This window comes from Trachinotus anak, unplaced genomic scaffold, assembly GCF_046630095.1.
Source record: "Trachinotus anak isolate AG129_WGS33_773 ecotype Australia unplaced genomic scaffold, CSIRO_AGI_Tana_v1 ptg000028l, whole genome shotgun sequence".
NCBI lineage: Eukaryota > Metazoa > Chordata > Actinopteri > Carangiformes > Carangidae > Trachinotus > Trachinotus anak.
This window is the reverse complement of record NW_027273879.1, coordinates 19,985,923-20,008,341: the sequence shown is the minus strand read 5'-3', so window position 1 is coordinate 20,008,341 and position 22,419 is coordinate 19,985,923. Positions and strand designations below refer to the sequence as shown.

The window sequence follows — 22,419 nt, the reverse complement described above, 5'->3', positions numbered from 1 at the left end:
AGGAAGAGGATACAAGAGAAGAGAGAGAAGAGGGAAGAAAAAAAAGGAGAGGTAAGAGAGGATAGAATATCTCAGGAAAAAAGAGAAAACAAAGAGACAAGAGGAAAAAAGAAGAGAGATGAAAAGGAGGTCAGGGAGGACAGGAGAAAAGGTGAAGAGAAAAAAGAACGAGCTGAAATAGAAAGAGGAATCGTAGCTGGCTCAGATGAGGAAGAGGGGAGAAAAGGAGGATGGGGGGGTGGGGGGGTTGTTCACCCAGCCCGGCGCCCTCAGGGGTTATTGGGTCGTGGACAGCCAATCTCTCTCAGCTTAATCAACAGCAGCAGAGGTGATTGCAACACCGCAGGGGACTGCTGGGAAAAAAGACGGAGGGAGGGGGAGGAGGAGAGACGGAGGGGGAGAGAACGAGATAGGAATGAATGGTAAGGTGTATGTGGGAAGGGGGGTGGTGGGGAGTGAGCTCTAAGATGAGGAAAAGATTGGAAAAGGGAGAAAAAAAATGGGGGTGAGGATGGAGGGGGGGGGGTGGAAGGGAGAGGACAGAAGATTAGAAGATAAGAGTGGGAAAAGGGAGAGGAGGATGGCTGGGAGAGAGAAAGAGATGGAAAGGTTGGGAAGGTTGAGGAAGAGGGGAGAAAATAATTGGACGACAGGAGGAGAAGACAAGCGAGGGAATAAAGGAGAAAGAGCTAAAGAGCAAATTTGGAGAGAAATGGGAGAAAGGTAAAGCTGGAAAAAAGGAAGGAAAGAAAGACGACAAAAGAAAGAAAACAAAGAGAAGGAAAGAAAAAAGGAAAACAGAAGCAAGGCTGGTGAGTTTAAAGAATGAAGGGAGAGATGGAAAGGAAGGGATGGGAGAAAGTACAGGTATGTGGAATAAAGAAGAAGAAAGAATGACAAAGACAGAAGGAAAGGAAGCAAGGACACAAGACTTTGGTGCTTTGAGCTAAATGGTCAGCATGTTCACCATCATCTTATGAGCACTAAATACTAAGCACAGCAGGGAGCGTCATTAGCTTTGCAGGTAACAAGCAAAGTAATAACAAGAGGAGAAGTCAGGTCAGTGTGAACCAGCCCGGTAACCATGGTAATTCTGTTCAGCAGGATTTAGTCCTCAAGGTGTAGAAACATCTCAAAGATGATCAAGAGGAATGTGAGGAACCTGAGCTAAACTTCCAGTGTCATAGCAAAGTGTCTGAAAACTTATGTCAATAGGTGCGTTTCCATGAACCTGCTCAATGCACAATTTGAAATTGTGAACTGCAAAACAAGTAATCAAAAGATGTAAATCAAGGAAAAAAAATTCAAATGTTGCAAAAAAAATGTTTTTATGCATGTATGAGACTATTTCACAAGACTGAAGCACTTCTTTCCCATGAAAGTCATGGCTGTATCAGGACGCGTCGAGAGGCAGACTGCTGGAAATCAGCCATCACATTTAATCATAATGAAATAGCAGGAAGAGAAAACCCAACTTTATTTGCATAACATCATCACACAGACCATTTGCAATTGTGTTTTGTGTGAAACTGCAATGGAAACCAGGCTTACTGTCAATTTTTGTTTTTCCTTTTTTTCTTTTTGCAAAACTTTCAAAAATTCAGTTGAAGGGGGGAAAAAAAAAAGTATTTGAGTTCCCTGTTAACTGCACCTTAACCACAACCATAAACTACAGATTATTTATGTTGGCAGTGAATGGGTGAAAGGGTTAATGTAAACACACCGCAGGTCGGAACTTTATTCAAAAAGGGTGTTTACAACCAGTATATGTAAACACACTGTAAGTAAGAATCATTGCGAGAATTTGGTACCACATTTATGACGATCAGAAATTCTGCTAAGATCTAACTACACCATCAGTGGATCACAGTGTGATGATGTGGAACCACCACTTTTAATCAAACAAAGAGTTCACGTTCCTCTTGCAACAAACTATTTTCATCTAAGATAGTCCAGAGCTGCAGTGTCCAGGGGCCTCAAAGAAGACACACAAACACACTTTTTTTTTTTTTTTTTTCAAACTAATTTATTTTAAAGGAAGACTCATCATTAGGTGTAATTACGCTGTTAATATCATGTCTCTCATATTTAAAGAAACATGACTGAACAGTGGAGACAGATGGTTTGTGTACTGTGGAACACATCAAAAAAACTGGAGCTGCAAGAAAGCTGTAGCGCTTTTGTTATATATACATACACACAATGCACTTTCAGCTTAACACACACACACAGAGCAAAACTGTTCTAAAAACAACAGAGTTGTCAAACTGACACACAGAGGATACTTGAAAATAAATTAGAAAACATGTTTGCAGAGGAAAAACCCAGCCATCACAGACACCAGCATGTCTTCCTGCTGCAGCATGACATGTTTGCCATTTCTGCACAAATTGGACTTTTTTCAGTTTTCAGAGTTGTATTAAAGTGATAGTTTGATTTTTAGAGGATTCCTCCCTTTTGTTTTACTTATTGATTTGCAGTTTCGAAGGTATTGTACAACAGTGAGACTAGCTCAGCTCATATGCTGAATGTCTGTGGGATCAGCCTGTGGAGAAATCCTTAAAGCTGCCACCGCGCCGAGCGTTGCTAATGTCACCATTTAACACGCCTCCGGTTATGCATGCAGAGACATTAAACAAAGGAGACCCTGAGTTTGTCGAACTCTTGGTAAAGTATTCCTCAAAAACCAAACCATCCCTTTGTGACCGGTGGAAGAGCAGTGAAAGCACAGAGTAATGCTGTTTGTACTGAACGAGAAAATGTGCTGCAAAGTGCATATCTGTATGCATACAAAGTGGAAGCAGAAAAATGTACAAAACAGCTGTACAACTTATACAAGCGTTGTTGGAGACTACCACTGGACACGACATGCAGCCATGTTGGAGGACTGGTAAAATGTGAAACTGGATTTTTTTTAATGTGCTGGTAGGAGGTGAAAAAAAGCTACACATGAAGAGAAAAAGACTTATGTCTTCCAACATGGTGTCTTGTTGTCAGTAATCAATGGCAACCATGCCCAAAAGCACCAATGACCAGCCATCATGTGGTACATGGTATTATGTATACTCTACTGACTGGAAAAAGGCAGATAGTGACAAGCTCCCCCCAAAGTGAAACACTGACGGCTTCTCAAATGTGTTCAAGCAGCTGCACTGACAGGAAGTGGTCAAATGAGAGACACTAGGTCTGAGGCTGCCTTTTTTTTTTTTTTTTTTTTTAGCAATAATTTCAAGCTAATAAATTTAAGGCATAAAGAGATTAAACTTTTTACTGACTCTTCAATGAAGAGGCTGAGAAGTAAGAGCTAGTCTTAGTTAGTAGATTAGATCAACAGCTGAACTTTTCAATTTAAATTAACGGCAGTCTGGAATATAAAACATCTCTTTCCAAATAATTTCTTTTCTGAATTGAAACACAAAGAGAGAGCTGTCAACGGCCCATGTCACAGCAGGAACACGTACAGTCAGATTTCTGGGTGGATTTTTCCTGTCAGCATTTTGGTTAAGCACAAAAAAATTTACGTAAAGCACAAGTCCAGTATTTCTAGTAAGCCAGTGTAAAAGGCACATTGTCATGGCATAACAGAACAAATACAGAAGAGGGGGGACAGGGTCAGAGTTCAGAGGTCAAGTTACTGCCCGTGAAAAAGAGTATTAGGGAGTCTCATCCCAAGCAAATGGATGGAATCAAACCAGCAACCTTCAACACGTGTTCTCTGGCTGCAGTAACCACCGGTGAAACAATATTTCAACCTACTGACTAAACCGAATTAGGTTTGTCAGTTAGTTGCTGCACTGCGATCAAGGCGGTGTGAGAGGACGAAGAAACTGCACTGAGGTTTGGGCAGGCAGTGGTCAAAGTCTACTAACACTGACACTAAACTCTGGTCCAACATCTATTAACTCTATTAACACTATCTCTGCTACTTCTCTACACGGCGGCTTTTAAAAGAACACGTACTGCAGTAATGGCCAACTCCAGCATCATTGTAGTTTGTCATAGTGTAGTCACTGTAATGCTCTTTTATGCTTTTCCTGCAGTCCTCACAATCTCACACCTGCAAGGACGTGACATGTGATATTACTTAATGTAAAAACATTTTGTCTTAGGACCTAAAATTGAAACTGCACAGCCTACACTCATTGTAATGGAGCAGAAAAAGCCTCTTCAGTTAAATGCTAAATCTGTTACAAAATCCTTTCGATACGATGAATCAATGAAGAATTAGATCAGTAATGAAAAGTTGTATCTGCACATAATTAGCTCGGAGGCTCCACATGACTTTCACTGACATCTGAGAAGTGGCGAGGAGACGCTGCCAGCTGCCATGGAACACCTGAGGGACGTCAAACTGTGTGTATGAACTGATGCAAAGCTGTTTTCCCTTTTACACAGAGCGCTGGTCGCCTCCTTCTTTGCAACACTCAACATTCGGAAGGACCCATCTGACTGTTCATGTTGTTTTCAGCTCAGAGAGTAGAAGCTAGCAGCTCAGCTTGCTAACAGTAGCACTGACTTTCTTTCCATACCTGCTACTCACTGCTGTGTTTTTGCAGCAACATGGGGAGGAGGGGTCTAGCTAGTGTTAGCTGTCCCATGGTTGTCTGTTTTTCAGTGGACAGTGAGATGTGTTAGAAAGCTCTGATAGGCTGGTAAGTGGACCTTTGACCTTACTTTATTTAAGAGATGAATAACTTAAATTTGAATCCCAAGAACTGCAAAGTTGGGGACCATCATGGTTCAGTTGAGAACGGACTGTAGCATTAATATGGACATGAACATTTGCTCCCATGTGTTTTCTCCCACCAGACCCATCAGTTCTGTAAAAATAACTGAACTGCCTTCTTCCGAAGCGACAGTACAGCGATAACATTTCTGATGTGCAGGAACCCACATAGGACCAGCACTGTTCATGACATTTACATCACTTTACTCCTGGTGGTGCACTTGCTGATTTTCCGTTCACCCGCACTTAAAGTAACCAAAACTGGACAAAAAACATAACTTCATTGGTTTTAGTTTAACAGCTAGTTTACTTCATCGTCAATCAACTTTGTTATTATGGATTTGCTGAGCCAATTCGTCACAAAATGAAGAACTGACTGGTGAACACTTGAAATGAAGCGACAACTGGCCGAGTGTCCGCACAGGTTAAGAGGTGAATAGTTAAATTAAATATTTCAATTAACTCCATTTTGTGATTTGTTATCAGTGGAGACCAAGAAGATCAAAATGGTCAACATTTCAGTAGAGAAAGAAAAAAAAGACAGTATAAAAATAAACATACTTATGTATTTGTATAGTAACAATGTAATTCTCCTCACTTGTAAACCATCTCAAAATACCCCGAAATTACTCCATGACACCCTGAGAGCTCCCAACCCCTGACGCTTAATTTGTTTAATCTCCCCTGGATTTAAGTTTCACTGTGGTTAATTGTGGAAACCATGTAATGTCTCTTTTTAAATGTCAGCACCAACAGAAATGGAGGATTAATACACTTGTATTCACATTATTTCTAATCTCTTGATTTGTTAAATCACTCTTTTCTCTCTTGAGCTCACTGTAATCCACCAATCAGGCAGCGGCATTTTGATCCACCTCCTCCAATCACATTGCAGGGATTGCAGCAGGATGGGTCGGGGGTTGTTAGCTGGAGGGCCAATGGCGTGAAGCGACAGGTGAGAAGGCAGGGGAGAGAAAACAGCCGACCAACCAGATCCCTTGTGAGCAGTGTCGTCGTCATGTTCGACTGTTGATTCATTTAACACTAGCAAGAAGAGAAACAGGGTCTCTGATGGAGGTTTGCAGGGGCTAAGCAAATGGAATGTAAGCAAGGGAAATGTAATAATAATAAAGAAAAAGAAAAATAAAACACTAGTGCAAGGCTTTTTTCCTGTAGCTTTGATGTGATATGAGCAGTTTCTGCACAGTGTCAGTTTATTTTATCGACACAGACTTTAATCAAATAGTATCTGCAAATACTGAGTCTTTATATGATTAATTTAATGAGCAATTTGCGCTTTACTGGTACGATTTACTCATTTCAAAAATCACATGACATTCATCAAAAAGAATTTGTTTTCAGTATTCTGAATCTGTCTTATAGTGATGTTGACTTTGGTCCATTTAAAGAATAAATCTGGTGATGTTCAGTATTTTTCCTGATATTAACATATCCCACAAAAAGACCAAATGCAACAAAATGTATTTGCAGAAACCATTTGGTCTGTAAACTGGCACATGCTAGGGAAACAGTGTGTGTTAGTGTGCATGTATGACGCTTGTGTGTGTTGAAGAAGGCCTTATGTTTCTTCACAGGTAGCCCCGCTGCAGGAGGGGCATCAGAGCGTGTGCGTGTTTGTGTGTGTTTCTACGAAAGTTTCTGGTTGGCAAAGAAGGCCTTGGTCTCTCCACAGGTGGGGTTGGTGCACAGTGGGCAGCGCAGGGTCAGCTGGCGGGAACATGGCTTGTTGGACTTCAGGTGGGACTGGACCAGGTCTGCCAGAGCCTGGACAGAACAAACAAACGCACACATTTAATTTCTTCTTCTGTGAGCACCTGGTTGGGTGTCGGTCTGTCAGACAAAGGATTAATTAACATCAAGTCAACATTCCAGGTTTCTCCTCTCACCCTTATTAATGACCACTAACCATTTCAAGCTGCTTCTACTTTGCTGGTTTTCAAGCAATGTGAAGCTACAACCTTCCAGTGGCTCAAAGGAAACCAAGGCACATAACTTTGTTTCTTGTTAGGCTTTTAATTTGAAACATCTACAGGAAGTGTTGAGTTTAACTTAGAAAGAAAAAATAATGATCATAAAAATGTGAAGTGACTGGAAATAAGAAGTGAAAAAAACAATACTGTTGTTAAAGAAATAGTGACTTAATGAAGTCACTGCATCCTGCCAAGAAATAGTCCCACACATAACCCCACCCACAAAAAGTTTTTGTACAGATTAAACACACAAGATACAACATGTTACATAATGAGATTTAGATGTGCTGACAGTGGACTTCTGGAATTTTTGAAGCTGATACCAAATTGATATTGATATTGAGTTTAAATCTAATCATGTTATATCAGCTGATATTCATTGTCTTTACATAACCCATAACTAAACATTTCTGATAAGGTTTCCTTTAAATTTTTATTTTATATTTTTTTAAGGATTGTACTGAGCAGGACAGTTTGTAGTGGGGAGTGGAGTGGAGTGGAGCTTGCCACTTCTCTCTGATGGGCAAACCACAGGACAGTGACAGTTTCAAAGAAGAGCTGACACTGGCTGATATATTATTCAGGCTCTACTTTGGACAGAGCCAGGCGAGCTGTTTCCCTGTTTCCAGTCTTTCCACTAAACTCACTTTTACTGTGCAGACATTAAAGTGGTACACACCACCTTTTAACAAGAAAGTGAATGAGCATATTTCCCAAAATGTGGAATAAGCCTCTGTTGTACTGTTGGATTTTTACATTACACTGAATTTACCATGAATTTTCCACCACCATCCAAACAAAGGAGGAATATCAAGAAATAGAATTACAGCCTCATGGTTGTACGCTTCTGCCAATCAGCCAAGTGGCAGGAAATATGGTCACAATCTCTCCTCTCTGAGTTGCAGCACTGAATAATGGCCAGAGGAAGAACATTTTGATGTCACAGTTAAGTTAACCTTTGACCTTTTGGATATAAAAGGTCATCACTTCATTTTGTCCTTATAGACATTTTATTTAAATTGTGTCATAATTAGTGAATGAATTTGTTCATGCTTTGTGACATCACAGTGAACTTGACCTTTGACCTTGGACCACCAAAATCTAATCAGTTCATCCTTTAGTCCTAATGAATGTTTGTACCAAATTTGATGAAATTCTGTCAAGGCGTTACTGAGATAAGACTGGGACGGACGGACGGACGGACGGACGGACAACCTGAAAACAGAATGCCTCTGTCTCTGTCTGTTGCTGGCGTGGAGGCATAATGAAAGAGAAAATTCAAGGGTAAGACTGTCTGGGTGAGAGAGTGAAAAAAGTAAGCTGGTTGTCCAAGTTAGTAATTTGAGAGAGAATTTATCAAAAATGAACCCCCACCACCAAAGGCCAGGCTCTGCAGTGAAAATCCTCATGTTCTGATGAACGTATTTTTCTTTATTTTCCAGAGGCTGCAGCTGCAGACGGCAGCAGACTGAGAAACGAAAACCACACCAAGGAAACCATCCTTCAGTAACTACCAACTAATCATCCTCTGGATATTGATTTATACACTCACTCACTCTTTCTCCCTCACTCACTCACTCACTCACACACACACACACACACACAATCAGAGACTTGGTGAGAGGTCTTTGAGCACGGTGGGTTTGACCAGCTAGCCAGCCGGGCGGTTCAGTTCTACTGTAGTCAGCTCTAAAGGTTCCCATTGATCTGGCCCCTTCCTTTAATAAACCCCCCCCCCCCCCCCACACACACACACACACACACACACACACACACACACACACAGAGCTGTTACAGCAGGAGGAGTTGCCTGTTGTGAGACAGGTTGCAGGGTTGAGGATGAAGGGAAGGAGGGAGGTGACATGGGAGAGGAAGAAGAGATGGAAGGAAGAAAGGAGACAAAGGAGACAAGGGGGAGGAAGCAAGGAAGGAAGGAGACAATTTCCTGCCTGGAGTTCAACTCACAGAACCGTCCTTCTTTCAGTCCTATCCAGTGTATATGTCTCATTATCTGCTCCCTGTTTTTCTCCCTTTCTCTTCAAACTAAAGAAATGTTCCACACTTAAACCTTTTCTGTTGGAAATGGAATTTAAAATGTGTTGAATAAATAGTTACCTGCTGTATATGTTAGTCTTTGCACATGTTTATAGAGAGGAATGGGCTGGAGTGTGTGAAACGTACCTTCATGAAGAGAGGGTTCCCATTCAGAGACTCTGCTCTCCTGATGTTCTCCACACCGCACTGAAGAAAGACAAAGAACCACATCAAACATGTGAGGTGTACAAAACACCATTACAGCTAGTTTGTAGCTATACTGAAAAAATATCAATAAAGTTCAGAATTCAACAAACTGAAGATGTGTAAAGAAGTGGTCATTTTATCAGCGGAGGACTAAAAAAAAAAAAAAAAGTATTTCGCCCTGAGTTTCCAATTATTTTTAAAAGCAGGTTTCATTTTGGAGTGAAGCTCCTCTAAAGTGGTCCAGACTGTGTGTGTGTTTATGTGTGTGTATGTGTGTGTGTGTGCTTGCTGTCTGGGACTTCTGTCTCTGAGAGTACCAGTTTGAGTTTTAAACTGTTACAGTGAGGACGTGTTTCTCACAAGTATAGAAGTAAAAACAAAAGGTGTTTGCGTCTTTGTGGCACCAGTCACATGGATTTGTGGTCACCTCACAGGTGCCTTAACACACACACACACACACACACACACACACACACACACACACACACACACACACACAGAGGAAACAGGGCTGTAGCTGACACGTTGGCTTACCCAAACTCTCCATCAGGTCTCAGGATAAGATACAACGACTGTATTCCCATACAGATTCTAATCTTCGTCCTAATCCCAAATCATGGTCCTACAACAAGGTGCTGGAAAAGTGTCACAGTGTGCAGTTTTTTTCCCGCATCTTACCATCTTTGGGAGGACATTAGGTCTTTATCAACACGTTGTCCTTATAGACGTTTCTCCCATCTCTATACTAGATCTCTGGAGCTCAGCCAGAGTGACCATCAGGTTCTCAGTCACCTCTTTGTCACCAGCTCTATGAAGAGTCCTGGTTGTTCAAAACGTCTTCCATGTAAGAATGACAGTGGCCACCGTGATCTAAGGAACTGTCAGTGCATCAGATCTTTTTTCACAGCCTGTGGACGCACAGTCCTGTCTCTGAGCTCTGCAGGCAGCTCCTTCCTCCGCATGGTTTTTGCTCTGATCTGCACTGTCAGCTGTGAGATCTTATATAGACAGGTGTGTGTCTGTCAATCAAATGAGTTTTCCACAGGTGGACTCAAGTCATGGTGTAGAAACATCTCAAAGAATATTCGAATACTTATGTCAATGTGATATTTCAGTTTAAATTTGCATAAGGCTGCATTGTCCAGTTGTGCTAACGATGCTAAAGGGAAACTAAAATTGCCACGGTTATTAAACATCAGGTGAGAGTAGATGTAAACACACCGCAGTCTGTAACTTTATCAAAAAAGGGTGTTTACAACCAGTGTATGATGAGTAATTTCTGTGTTGTATTCTGACTGGTTGATTTTATACCTTTGGTCGTTTTAGTCATTGTGAGAATTTGGTACCAAATTTCTGACAGAAGCCAGAAATCTGATCCGAATTTTAACACAGGCGGTCTCAGCGGGCCACAGTGTGACATATGAGCACCTCTCCCGATGAACCAAACATTTCACACTCCTCTCGGTGAGTGCATTTCCAAATCATGCACAATCAATTGAATTAACCACAGGCGGACTCTAGTCAAGGTAATGTCTCAAAGATGATCAAGAGAAATGGGAGGAGGCTGAGTGAAATTTCAAGTATGATATAAAAGTGCCTGAACACTTAAAGCTGCAACATAACAGAACATGAAAAAAGCCTGAACATTTTCTGGATGGACTTCTATCTGCAGAAAGTTTGATTTCTTACCTCCTCCCCCAGCACCTGTCCATACTCAATGTCCAGTTCATGTAAAGTCTCTATGTGGTCTGAGGTGAAGGCGATGGGCACCAGCAGGATGTTCTTCTTCCCTCGTTCACACAGGCCTTTGATCACCTCGTCCGTCTGCGGGCCTAGCCACGGCATGGGGCCCACCTGAGAGACCAGACACAAGGCAGGACAGCAGGTGATGACTATGTGCTGACAGGACACGCCAGTTACTCTGATCCTAAGCAAAATCCCAACAACTGCTGCTCATATTTCCCTGGTTCCTGTGGATGTTCAGGAGAAACTACAGGTTTAGCTCCTTGACTGGGGCGGGTCTAGTAACAGCTAAGTCTCGTATCGTTGGTTTGGGAAAGTTGGAAAGGTGTGGGGGGTGGGGAGAGTTTCTGACGTGGTCCAACCATCTGACATGCTGTTCAGAAACAGAGTAAATCCCACTCTAGTCTTGTTTAATCAAACCTGTGTTAGTAGTTTGCAGAGCCTGTGTCTGTTTCCAGGTATTCCTACAACTCCCATCTTAATTTTAATTGACGGCCACATGACAGTTTCACTGGAATTGTCTCAGTTTTCAACAAACAGAGCGTTTGTTTATTCAAAAATGGTAAGGTGCAATAATCACATAGAAATTCTTCATGAAGGTGCCACATAAGTTTAAATGTGTGGGACCTTCCATCAGTCAGAAGAACTGATGCAGCTTCCTAGATCAGGGATGAAACGTCACGAAGACCCAACAGTGAGTCCAGTTTCCTGTGACACATCACCTCTGGATGTCCTCACATGATGAAAGGCTTTTATCAATAGAGAACAAGCCAAGTTATCACCACGTCTGTTGTGACAAAAGAATCTCAACTCAGAAGTCCCCTTACCTGCTTCTTCTGAGCTTTTTACCACACTGACTGTGAGATTCTGTCATTAATTCACCTGTTATCCTCCCTGTGATGTATAATCACTATAAAACAATATTTAACATCAGTCAAAATCTCTTTCATATTTGGTTTATTGTGGACTGTGAGTGTTTCCACTCCAACCACGATGTTTGGTTAATTATGATGCTATCTACAGAAAAACCATTTCCCAGTCCTCCTCTGTTCTTCCAGAGCAGTTCATGTTTTTTTGTGAACTGAGCTTTAAGGTTTCCCGCCTCAGTGAAGCTGGCCTGCAGTATTAGACAGACAAGTGGCTCCACCCTGTGGTGACAAGTGAAACACTCTGTCACAGCAGCACTAAGGCAGTTATACACAGTTGATATAACAAACACCTCTTTAATCCAAATAAAAGCTGAGTTAATTTACTTTAAATGATCAGCTGTTAGTTGAAGTTATCTTCTCTGAATCAGGAGCAGCAGAGGTTTTGCTGTTTGATGGATGAAGTAAAAAACAAAAACGAAAAACTTAAAAACTAAAAGTAATTTTACAGGTACTAATAAAACAATTACTGGATCCTTGTGGTTCTTGTGGTTGTAAATACTGGGTATCTGCAGGGTAAGTCCTGGGAAACACAACTGAGGTCTTCCACCATACTTACATTTAACCACCAGCGGGAACAGGTTAGTATTTTATTAGGACCTGAGTAACACAATGAAATTATACTGTAAATCACAGGCTGCGTGTGTGTGCGTGTGTGTGTGTGTGTGTGTGTGTGTACTCACCCTGGACTGCCACACTAGTCTGTAAGGGTTGCAGTGTCCCAGTCTCTCCATGACTCTTTGAACTGTGGCTCCCACTTCCTGAGGATACGGGTCACCTCTGTTTACAACCTGTGCAGGGTACACAACAGCAGTATGGTCAGGAGTAATAGTAGTAGTAATAGTGTTAGTATCAGTCGTAGTATTGTAGCAGTAAGAGTAGCAGCTATTAGTCATTGTGGAACTACTAGTAGGAGTCTTAGAAGTGTAGTGAGAGCACATTAGTAGCAACAGCAGTAGTACTGGTATTATCATCAGCAGAAGTATGTGTACATTTGTAGCAGTAGTAGTAGTATAATTAGCAGTAGTAGCAATAGTATCACTAATAATGATGCTAATCAGGGCTGTGCATTGAATTCCTGTTTCTTTACAGTACCAATGAACATGCTGACTCGTTCAGTACAGCTCATCATGTTTAAGTAAAAGAAACTGAATCTACATTAGCTGCCAGTTTAAGATCCTGTTCATTACTGAGGAAACAGAACACAGGGTTTTGGTGCAACTGATGGTGAAATGAATATCTTCACATTATTGTTTCTTCTTTTTCTTGCTATCAGTAATAGTAGTACAAGTAACAGTATTCATTGATTCGATGAATGAATGTGATTCATTCATTGATAAGTCGATCGACAGAAAATTAACCAGCATCTAGTTTCAGTCAAACAGTGTGAAGGTTTGCTACATTTATTATTTGTAAGACGACAAAACACATGATTTGCTGAAGCTTTTGACGACCAGTAGTGGTAGTGTTAGTAGCATCTCTATCAGCATCTATAAATAGAACTATCAGTATCATCAGAAGCAGTAGTATTAGTATAATTGTCAGTAGTACCAGCAGTATCGGTACTTCTTAATACTTACAGACAGAGGGAGTGAATGTGCTGAGAACAGAATGACAACGTCGTCTCTCTTCGCTTCTGGAAACTTCAGCAGCTCATTACTGACGTGTTCTGCAAAACACTACACACACACACACACACACACACACACACACACACACACACACACACACCAACCAAAGTGACAATGAGACTCATTTTCCTCTCTGACAGAACAAAAAATTATTATTATTAGAGAACAAACCGACTTGGGCAAGAAGTCACTGTAGCAACTAATGAGCTCAAAGTGGCTATGGTTGGGGTTGTCTTGGCAACTAACAAGCCTGGTTGTTTTTTTGATGTCAGCATGTTGCTACTGTGTTGGGAAGCAGTGATTGGTCAGGAACCTTTTTTTAATCAGATGGGAAAATTATAGTTTTGGTATTTCAGTAAAAATTAAAAAAATTTAAATAAAATTTAATAAAATGCATCAAATATAGAAAAAGTTAAATCTGTGTGTGTGTGTGTGTGTGTGTGTGTGTGTGTGTGTGTGTGTGTGTGTGTGTGTGTTTGTGTGTGTGTCTCACCTCCACCAGCAGTGGGTGTGTGGGCCACCGGTCGATGACACTCCAGCGCATTTTCGGCCTGTCACCTCTGTTACTGTAGTAACGGTAGATGGCGTTCAGGCTGCTGCCTGTTGATACAAAAAACAAGCAAACAAACAAACAATCACATTAATATTAGAAATATGTTGTATTACACAGCAACCACAACCCTCTGTCAAGCAGTTCCGCTGCAGGGTCCGAGGATAAGTGCCTTTGCTGAAACGAATTCCCAAAGACAAGACAGGCTGTTGTAAAGGAAGGTGCATCGTCTCTCTCAGTCAGTGTTTCGTGTCCAAGGATCAAAAACAGATCAAAAACATCTAAACAATTTCATCTTTTTGACAGCAGACCGTTTCAATATAATCAGTTCCCGCTCTTTTCAAGAAATCATTTTCCAGGATATTTCAGTAACGGGGATTACCCCCCAGACAATCAAGTTCCCATCAGTCAAGGTCTCCTAAAAACCACGTTAATTTATGGCTCTAATTTGAGGACGATGACAACTGTTGACTATAGGGCTACCCTGAACCCCTTTTGTTTTTGAACCACATAGACCACTCCATTACTGCAATGACTTAAGTACAAACATGACTGAAGTTAGCTTCTGATTTGCAGCTTCTGCTCGGCAGTTAAGGGGAAAGTTATGTGAAATTTAAACAACAATATTAAAGGTCCCATATTTTACACTTCACCTTTTTTTAAAATGTTGATATCTGATCAGCCAATCAGAAGAGAGGCTGTAAGCTTCTCCTCTGATTGGCTGACTGTTTTCTTAGTGACTGAATAAAAATATAGCAGATTTCAGGTAAACACTCAGAGAAATCAAATCCTGCAAGGTTGGATGGTGGGTCCAGGTGGGCGGGGCTTGGGGCATGGCTGAGGGCGGTGACTGCTTTGTTGTGACATCACAAAGTTCCAGAAGTCCTGATGGCTGGTTTTAAGGCTCAGTTTCTGAATACAGGCTGTGTGCATTTCTCTGTGGACTGAGGCTTTGATGCTTTCACAGTATTAATATAGAACCTAGACCTGCTTTATAATCACAAACACATGGACATCTACCTTTATACAATATGGGACCTTTAACAACAATACAACATAGACATCAATTCTCCATTTTTTGATCAACTTATTGTTGTGAAAGAGTGTTAATCTACCTGGTTAAAGCCTTAATGCTATTTAAAACCCCATTTCAGATTTGTGAAATGTGAATTTTATTTATTAAAGCAAAAATCGGGAATTTTAGTAGCCCACATTTTCTCCATCCAGATCCTTAGAAAAAATCCACATTTACAACCTGGACTTCATTAATAAGTAGACTCACTGACTGTTTCAGATTTGTGAAGCTTTTATTCTATTTAAAAAGAGCGATTTCACAGCTTCTGTCCTCATCCAGACCACATCAGACCATGTCTGGATCAAAGACTACCACAGCTAGACCTATCAAATCTGGACTAGATTAAGAGGGAGAGTTTAAAGATCTGGTCTACTGTTGTCTGGATGGAGAACACATTTACTTCTTTGTTTTCATAAATAAAACTAAGACATCAGGTTTTTAACACCGTTAGGATTTAACTAGGACTCTAAAACTCTTTCACAACAACAAATTGATAAAAAAACAGCAGATCAATCACTCAGGATTTTCATTTAATTTTCCTTTTCACTGCAGAATCAGAAGCTGACCCCAGTGTTGTCAGACAACAGCAGATCTATTTTAATCAAAGTAAAATCCTCTGATGTGGGCAGAGATTCAGAAATGGACTGTGGAACTGGACAGCGTCACACTCAGACCACAGTGACTGTTGAGTCTTCTTCTTGTCAAACTCTTGTGAGCTGCGTCGACTCCTGTCATGATTCAAATGATTCAGCGTGAGACCTGCAGTCTCAGAGAGCTCACTGAGACTTACTGACAGTAGTAAAAGATCATGCTGAGTTTGATTTTATTTAGAGTACACTGATATCTTTCAGTTACTTTTAATTACAGCCAGGCTTGGGCAGACCCCTTCCTATATTTCTGAGCTCCTATCCCCCTGTAAGCAGGGATGTAGTCTGAGATCCTCTGGTAGTGCATTTCTGGCCATTTCAGGGTCTAGGTTGACGACCAAAGGAGACGAGACCTTTGTTGTCAGGGCCCCTAAACTTTGGCACAACCTGCCAGAGGAGACGAGACTCTCAGAGTCAGTTCCCTGTTTTATCTTCTTCCCTTCTTCACACATTTTTACAAAAAAGCTTTTGTTGTGTGATGTCTTTTTAATTTCATTAAAATTTTACTTTGATTTATTTTGATGTTTTATATTTGACTCATGTGTGTATATATATATATATATATATATATATATCTGTGTGTGTGTGTGTGTGTGTGTGTTTATCTGAGAGTGAGAGGTTGGATAACTCGCTGGGTGTGGTCACGCTAACGGCCACAAACGTCTTTTTTATCTTATTTTTCCCCCCAATTGATTCATTGCTTATTATCTTTGACAAATGAATGAAGAGACAGTATCCTGTATCTGTCCTGTGTGTGACTGTCACCTGTGGTGGAGCAGCTGTACTGAGGATACTGTGTGAAGGCCACAGCTCTCTCCACTCCGTCTTTCTCCATCTCCTCGATGGCTTTCTCCGTCAGCGGGTTAACGTACCGGAAGCCGATGTAGAACTTGTGAGGAGCTGATGAGACAGTGACAGAGAAAGTCAATTACTGCTCACAGTGAGAAATAATCTCATTAGTCTGTATCAGTAATACAGTTTGAGTATAACTGGATATGACAAGCACTAATCTATTGTTTACATGATGCTTTGAAAAGCTGAATAATCAAAAACAGACAGCCAGGAACATGAGGGGAAGGGATTCTGGAGATTATTGTTTACATGTTATTTACAGCCTGAATCAGGTTTGTTTACCACTAGATATGGTCAGTTTTCAAACCGCTGCTCACTGTTTGTTCTTATCAGTGAGGTGTGTTGAAGGCGTGTCAAGAGACACTCCTTCACTGTGTCACTATCTCCACTGCACACACTTGCTTTGCTGCTAGCAACTGAGTCCACCAGCAGACAGCACAGCTGTCCTGCACCAGCAGTTTTCATATTTGAAACAATAATTTACCGTAAGTTCTCGTGTCAATCAGTAAAAGCACAAACACAGAAACATTCTCCACCTCTCCACTTAAACTGAAGAAAAATGATTTCAACAGGTGTACGGGCTCTGATGCCCCTCGCTCTCCAGGCCTGCCTCACCTGTCTCAGGACTCATCTCGTCCAGCAGCTTCACCATGCCCTCTCCCTGCATGGAGGTCCAGTGTTTGATGGGAGAGCCTCCTCCGATCTTACTGTACTGCTCCTGGATCTTAGGTGTGCGACGCTTGGCAATGAATGGACCAAGCTTACTGCAGAGGACAGATTGAAGAGTCATGACTACGACACTCAACACACTGAAACTGCATTTACCTTTTGAACGAGTGTCATTTTGAGAAATTAAAAACAAAACACCCAAAGATTCATCTAAATCTGGGACACTAGGTCAAAAGTAGACATTGCTTAACTTTAAGGAGTCACAAGGAAAAAATGTGGGGGGAAGCTTCTGTGTTACATGTAAAAAACAAACTTTTCTTCTCAACAGCAGCAAAAAACATGGTGTTTGTTCCCTGTCAGTTATTACACAACAGACAGAGACACAGCAGAGTGCTGTGAGCCAACAACCTTCCCCATTGCTTCTCTTCAGTTTGTGTGCGTTTACAAGAAATATGTAAAAAATATCACCATGTTATTTCCAAAATATATTCTTTACGTCTGTGTGTCTATCCGTTGTGCTTTCCAGACTGCATTTGCATTGTTATTCGTCGAGTGTATGTCCCAGGCAAGGACTCGCATCCCTGGACAGACACACACTAGATTAATATTACACTTGTTTATCAACTAACTTCTGATAACTGTGACATTTTTGGCAAAGGAGACTGGAAAAGCAGTTGATGGTCTGAGTCCATCAGGTCATTGGTCCTGAGAAAGATATCAGCATCTACTGCTCAGTTTTGCCGCTCACTATCTAAAAGGCTGCTTTTGCTCACAAGGCAATATATGCGACCGTGTGTGTGTGTGTCTGCAGTGCGTACTTCTGCACAGGGAGTTTCATCAGGTCAGTGTCCATGAACAGCCGCAGCAGGAAGTCGTGAACATCTTCTAGTTTCTCGGGTCCTCCCATGTTCAGCATCAAGATGCCCGTCTTAGGTTTCCTGTAGATGCATGAGATTAATAGTCAATAATTCATATCTGACAATACCTTGAGGCCCCACAAAGATGTTTTGAGCTTAGTGTGAGTGAACACTTGATAAAGTTTACAACATTTGATCCAAAACAGAAAAAAGTATAAAGAGGTTACACATTATTCTGAAATTGGCTAGTCATGTCAACCCAAGCAGCTCAAGCAGCTAATGTTAGCAGCTAATGCAGTTTGTGAAATTGACGTGCTAGGTGTTAGCTAGCCTGCTCACAAAGCTAACATTACCTCAAGCATCCAATGTTAATTTATCGTATCATTATTAGCTCAAGTAGCTAATGCCCACTCATTGAGCAACCTTGTAAAATATACATTCTCTTAAACAGTTGTTAGCTCGTCGTGTCAGTTTGTGACACAGTGATAAGTGTCAGCCTGTAAAAGTAACTTTAGCCCCAGCAGGTAATGTTAGCCTGTCAGTAAGGGCTGGATGCTGTCCACTGTACACTGCCTCACCACTGTACCCACTGCCATGATTACCCTTTCATGACAAGTACTATACATATATTACAGGTTGCCATAATCTGGGTCTGAGTGGCAGGTTGTGTGAAATCTGGGTTCAGTACAGTTCAGTCAAAATGTGTCCGGCACATTCTCTCTGATGCCACATTACTGCAGCTTTTACAGTTTGTAAAACACTCACATGCACAACTCATGACTTCCTTACAGACCGAGCCTTGAACACCCTGAGGAATCTGCTATCTCATTCACAATAATCGCTCGTTTGCCTTGAAAGGGCAGATATGAGCCAAAAAGCCATGAGGACAGAGATGATAAAGACTGTATGTGAAAATCACCAGCGGGAAGCTGAAGCCAACAGGATCCACTGTTTCATTTCTAATAATACCTAAAGGTCACATGAGGACATCTGGCACCTGTCAGCCAGCTGCTCCACTGTATAAGCTTCAAGTTTCATCATAAGATTTTCTACAAATGTGTAGACCTGAAAGGATTAGTCAGTTCTTTGATCAAAAGCTTAATCATTTAATGACAACTGATTGATTGTTAGTCATTAATCAAGTAAAAATATCCCACACTGTGTGGCTGCAGCTTGTTGCTTCTCTATGTTTCATGTCTTTGTGAAGTGAATCACCTTGACTTTTTGTTGGTCACAGTGAATAGTTTGAGGACTTCAGATCAGGGTCTTCAAATTGACAACAAACATTCATCACTATTTTTACACTTTTTTTTACACAATGTAATGATTAATTATTAATTGAAAAATAAGAAATAAATGTATTTAATGGTTCCAAGCATGTTGGGTCAGGGCCTCCACAGAAGTGTTAGAAGGTGTAAAGCAGAGGGTTCACAAGATGATTGACAGGAGAGGAAACCAGAAAAAAACTTTCTGCTCATGTTTCATAAAACAGTTTGTTTCACATAGTTTCAACATTTTGAAATGCTTCCTGTGCAAGTTTTAGTAAAAAGCAAGCTCAAGAAAATGTCCATAAAACTTTGGTAATTCTAGTGTACACGCTGTAATCACCTCTATCTTCTCTGTTGCTATGCCAACTAATATTAATATATATCACATTGATCTCTCCTTATTGAACCGTTTTTGCATCACAGTGTCCACAGAATCCATCTTTGAAATACAGAGTAGGTCTGACAGAAAGTTGTAACAGTCTCTGTGAAGCTCTGCTTTGTTTTGAAATGGCGTTGTCAGACTGTGGTGTTCTGCTTGCAGAACAAAGAAAAATGCAGCGGTGAAAGACAAGTCAACATGCAGATTCAGCTGAAGATTAGAGTCAGTGTTACCAGACAAACAGCAGCAACTGTCAGAAGCAGATGGCCCAGCGGCACACAGATAACTGACAGCCGACTGTTGTTGTGTTGTGTCAGGGATTTCTGGAGATGCATTTGCACCAACAGTAAAATGGGTTGTGTAAATGTACATTTACATCCATGCAATGTGCGTGTATTTGTGTGTGTGTGTGTGTGTGTGTGTGTTACCTGTTCTCCTGTGTTTCTGGAGTTGCAGTCTGAGCTAATGCAGCAGCAGTGGAGCGTCTCCTCACACTCAGACTGACGCTGCTCCTGGCAACTAAAGAAGAAGAAGAGAACAGGTTATTTCTTTCATCTGTCACCCACACATTTCTTTATGTAATCATCTAATTTAATATCAGTACATATGTGTCACTATGGGAAACTTTCAAAAACATTAACAACATCTCCACAATCTCTCACTACACAACACACTGGAACAAATCGACCCTACCTTCGCCGTCTGAAGATGCTTGGGATTCTGGAGCCTAAGATTCCCCCTCCCACTTCACTTTAAATACTTCTCTTAAATAAATACAAATAATTCTCGAGTAACAATAAGCTCAACAGGCTTCACCTGCAGCGGTGACAACAAATAGGGGTTAGTGAGGGGGGTAACTGCGGTTCTGTCTTCCAGTACTGCATCCAGTAACCCTCCAGTTTTTGGTTTTTTTTTTTTGCTTCTTTAAACCTGCAGTGTGGAACTTCTGTTTTCACCTCCTGGCAGTGTGGAGTCATTTTTCTGTGTTTTTTTTTTTATTTTATTTTTTTTTATCTGGAGCATCAGAAACATTTCCTGGATGCTTCTTGGGTTTGTCTGCAGTGGGCCCCACCACATACTAGCTGCTGTAGCCATCCCCATTGCTATGGTTGCTCCCCTCTTCAGCTCTGGCAAACCAATAATTGCTGGTTGAGATAAGAGGCATTGCTGCCAGTGAGGCAGCGTGGGAATGTCGCCACAGACAGCAGATTTAAAATGCAGGTATACTGTGAAATACAGAGATTTACCCAGTGTTTACAGGCTTAATCAGTATTGTGTGAACTTGTTTGCCAAGGGCTTGAATGTGACAGACATTTATTTATAGTGGGGTCCAATGGGAAAGTGTGTTCAGACTTGAGTGTATGTAAAAGTCCTGCACTCCAGCTTTAAGAGTAAGGATCTGAAGGAGTGATGTGGAGAAGTGGAATCTACAACTAGAAAGTGAAAGTAAAGCTGCAGTAGTTTTTCTTTCCCACACAGATGCGCAGCATATCAACTCATGCTTTACACTTACGCCCCAGTCTCCATTCAGTTCCAGTGCTCGTCCCACTGTGGTACTGCATGTATGTATTATCATAATGTCTGTCTCTGTTGAATCACTCATATGTGTGGCTGTGGTTCACCAAAGCCTAACAATAACAGCGCTCAAACCTGGTTCAGTGGTGGAGACAAGGTATTTGCATGGGGAAAATGACAAAAGAAAGTTGATGGGTGTCTACACTGCTGACTGTTTCCTCTATAATGTCGACCTCTTAGATGAGGTCACATGAAGTGACCCTGACCCTACCCTAATAATTACCACCGCTGTGCCCAACAGCAGTGTGTGAAATAACCGTGACATCTGCTACAAGCTGCAGGACACACAGAGGCCAGTGTCTTCTGGCTGATGCGAACACAGCTTTTCATAGAGTCTCTGGAACATCGGTCATCTTTACTTTCATAACCCTGCAGTACGGCGACGCGCCGGCAGGAGGCCTGCCCGCATTACGCAAGTTCACAACGCTGGAATTGTGTAACTGTGAAATTGTTCAGCTCTTTCTCACTTGCCGTGAAAACACAGGCCGTTAACGTCTGCGTGTAGTATGTACAGATCATCTGGCCGCTGCTAAATGCGGCACAAGTACAGGATAAGTCCATTACATAACATTAACATTTAACAGTAACCCACAGAAATGTTGGGCTGCGTCAAGGTGACGCGTGTTCGCGACTGGCTAGAAACGGAAACACCGTCATCCGTTTGTGAAATAAAAGCACGTCAACGGCCAGCTTCCAGCAGATATCAGCAGGAAGGATTCACAAAAAAGGCACATGTGGAAAATAAACGCAAGAACGTGTTCGTTTCGATATGTTAAAAGAGACGCTGCTGCAGTACAAGTCCACAATACAAGTGAATAAACGTTAACGTGACAGTGAGGACAATATTGTGAAAGTCCTGACAGGAAGTGAAATGTCCACGTCCTCTCACACTTAACGCCGTTTACGACATGTTGATGCCAATGTCAGCGGCGTGCTGCAGAGTTTACACCACGTTACAACGAACAACGCCGCTTTAAATTCCGACAGAGAGACGGAGCAGCAGGGTTCACTCTGAGGTGTCACATCTCAGCGACACCATGAAACTTGAGGGTTTCCGTGCACAGCTTTGATGAGGCTAACTTAGCTGCACAGCCACACTCACATTGGATCAAGCGACCGGCGCTGCCCAGGACTGCCATCATGTTAACTTCCTGTTTTCAGAGCCGACGACAGTCCGTGGTCCTGCTAAGGCGGAGGCTGGACGCTCCTGCTGACAGCCGCTGGATCCACGAGTTCCCCCTGCTGCGCGACGCGCCGGTCAGTCCCGAGTGTCTGTCGGTTCCTTCAAC

The 22,419-nt window shown here is 41.7% G+C and overlaps 1 protein-coding gene across 1 annotated transcript; it reads right to left on the bottom strand.

The window, feature by feature from the left end:
• Window positions 1–5,013: 5,013 nt before the first annotated feature.
• Window positions 5,014–22,419, bottom strand: fech (ferrochelatase). The gene is made up of 11 exons (XM_071465963.1): window positions 22,233–22,419; window positions 19,984–20,074; window positions 17,870–17,989; window positions 16,998–17,146; window positions 16,296–16,430; window positions 13,752–13,858; window positions 13,208–13,306; window positions 12,311–12,418; window positions 10,648–10,812; window positions 8,899–8,958; window positions 5,014–6,511 (listed from the first exon to the last, which is right to left on the bottom strand). The coding sequence occupies exons 1-11, from the start codon at window positions 22,270–22,272 to the stop codon at window positions 6,374–6,376; spliced, it is 1,212 nt and encodes a 403-aa protein (XP_071322064.1). The 5' UTR covers window positions 22,273–22,419; the 3' UTR covers window positions 5,014–6,373.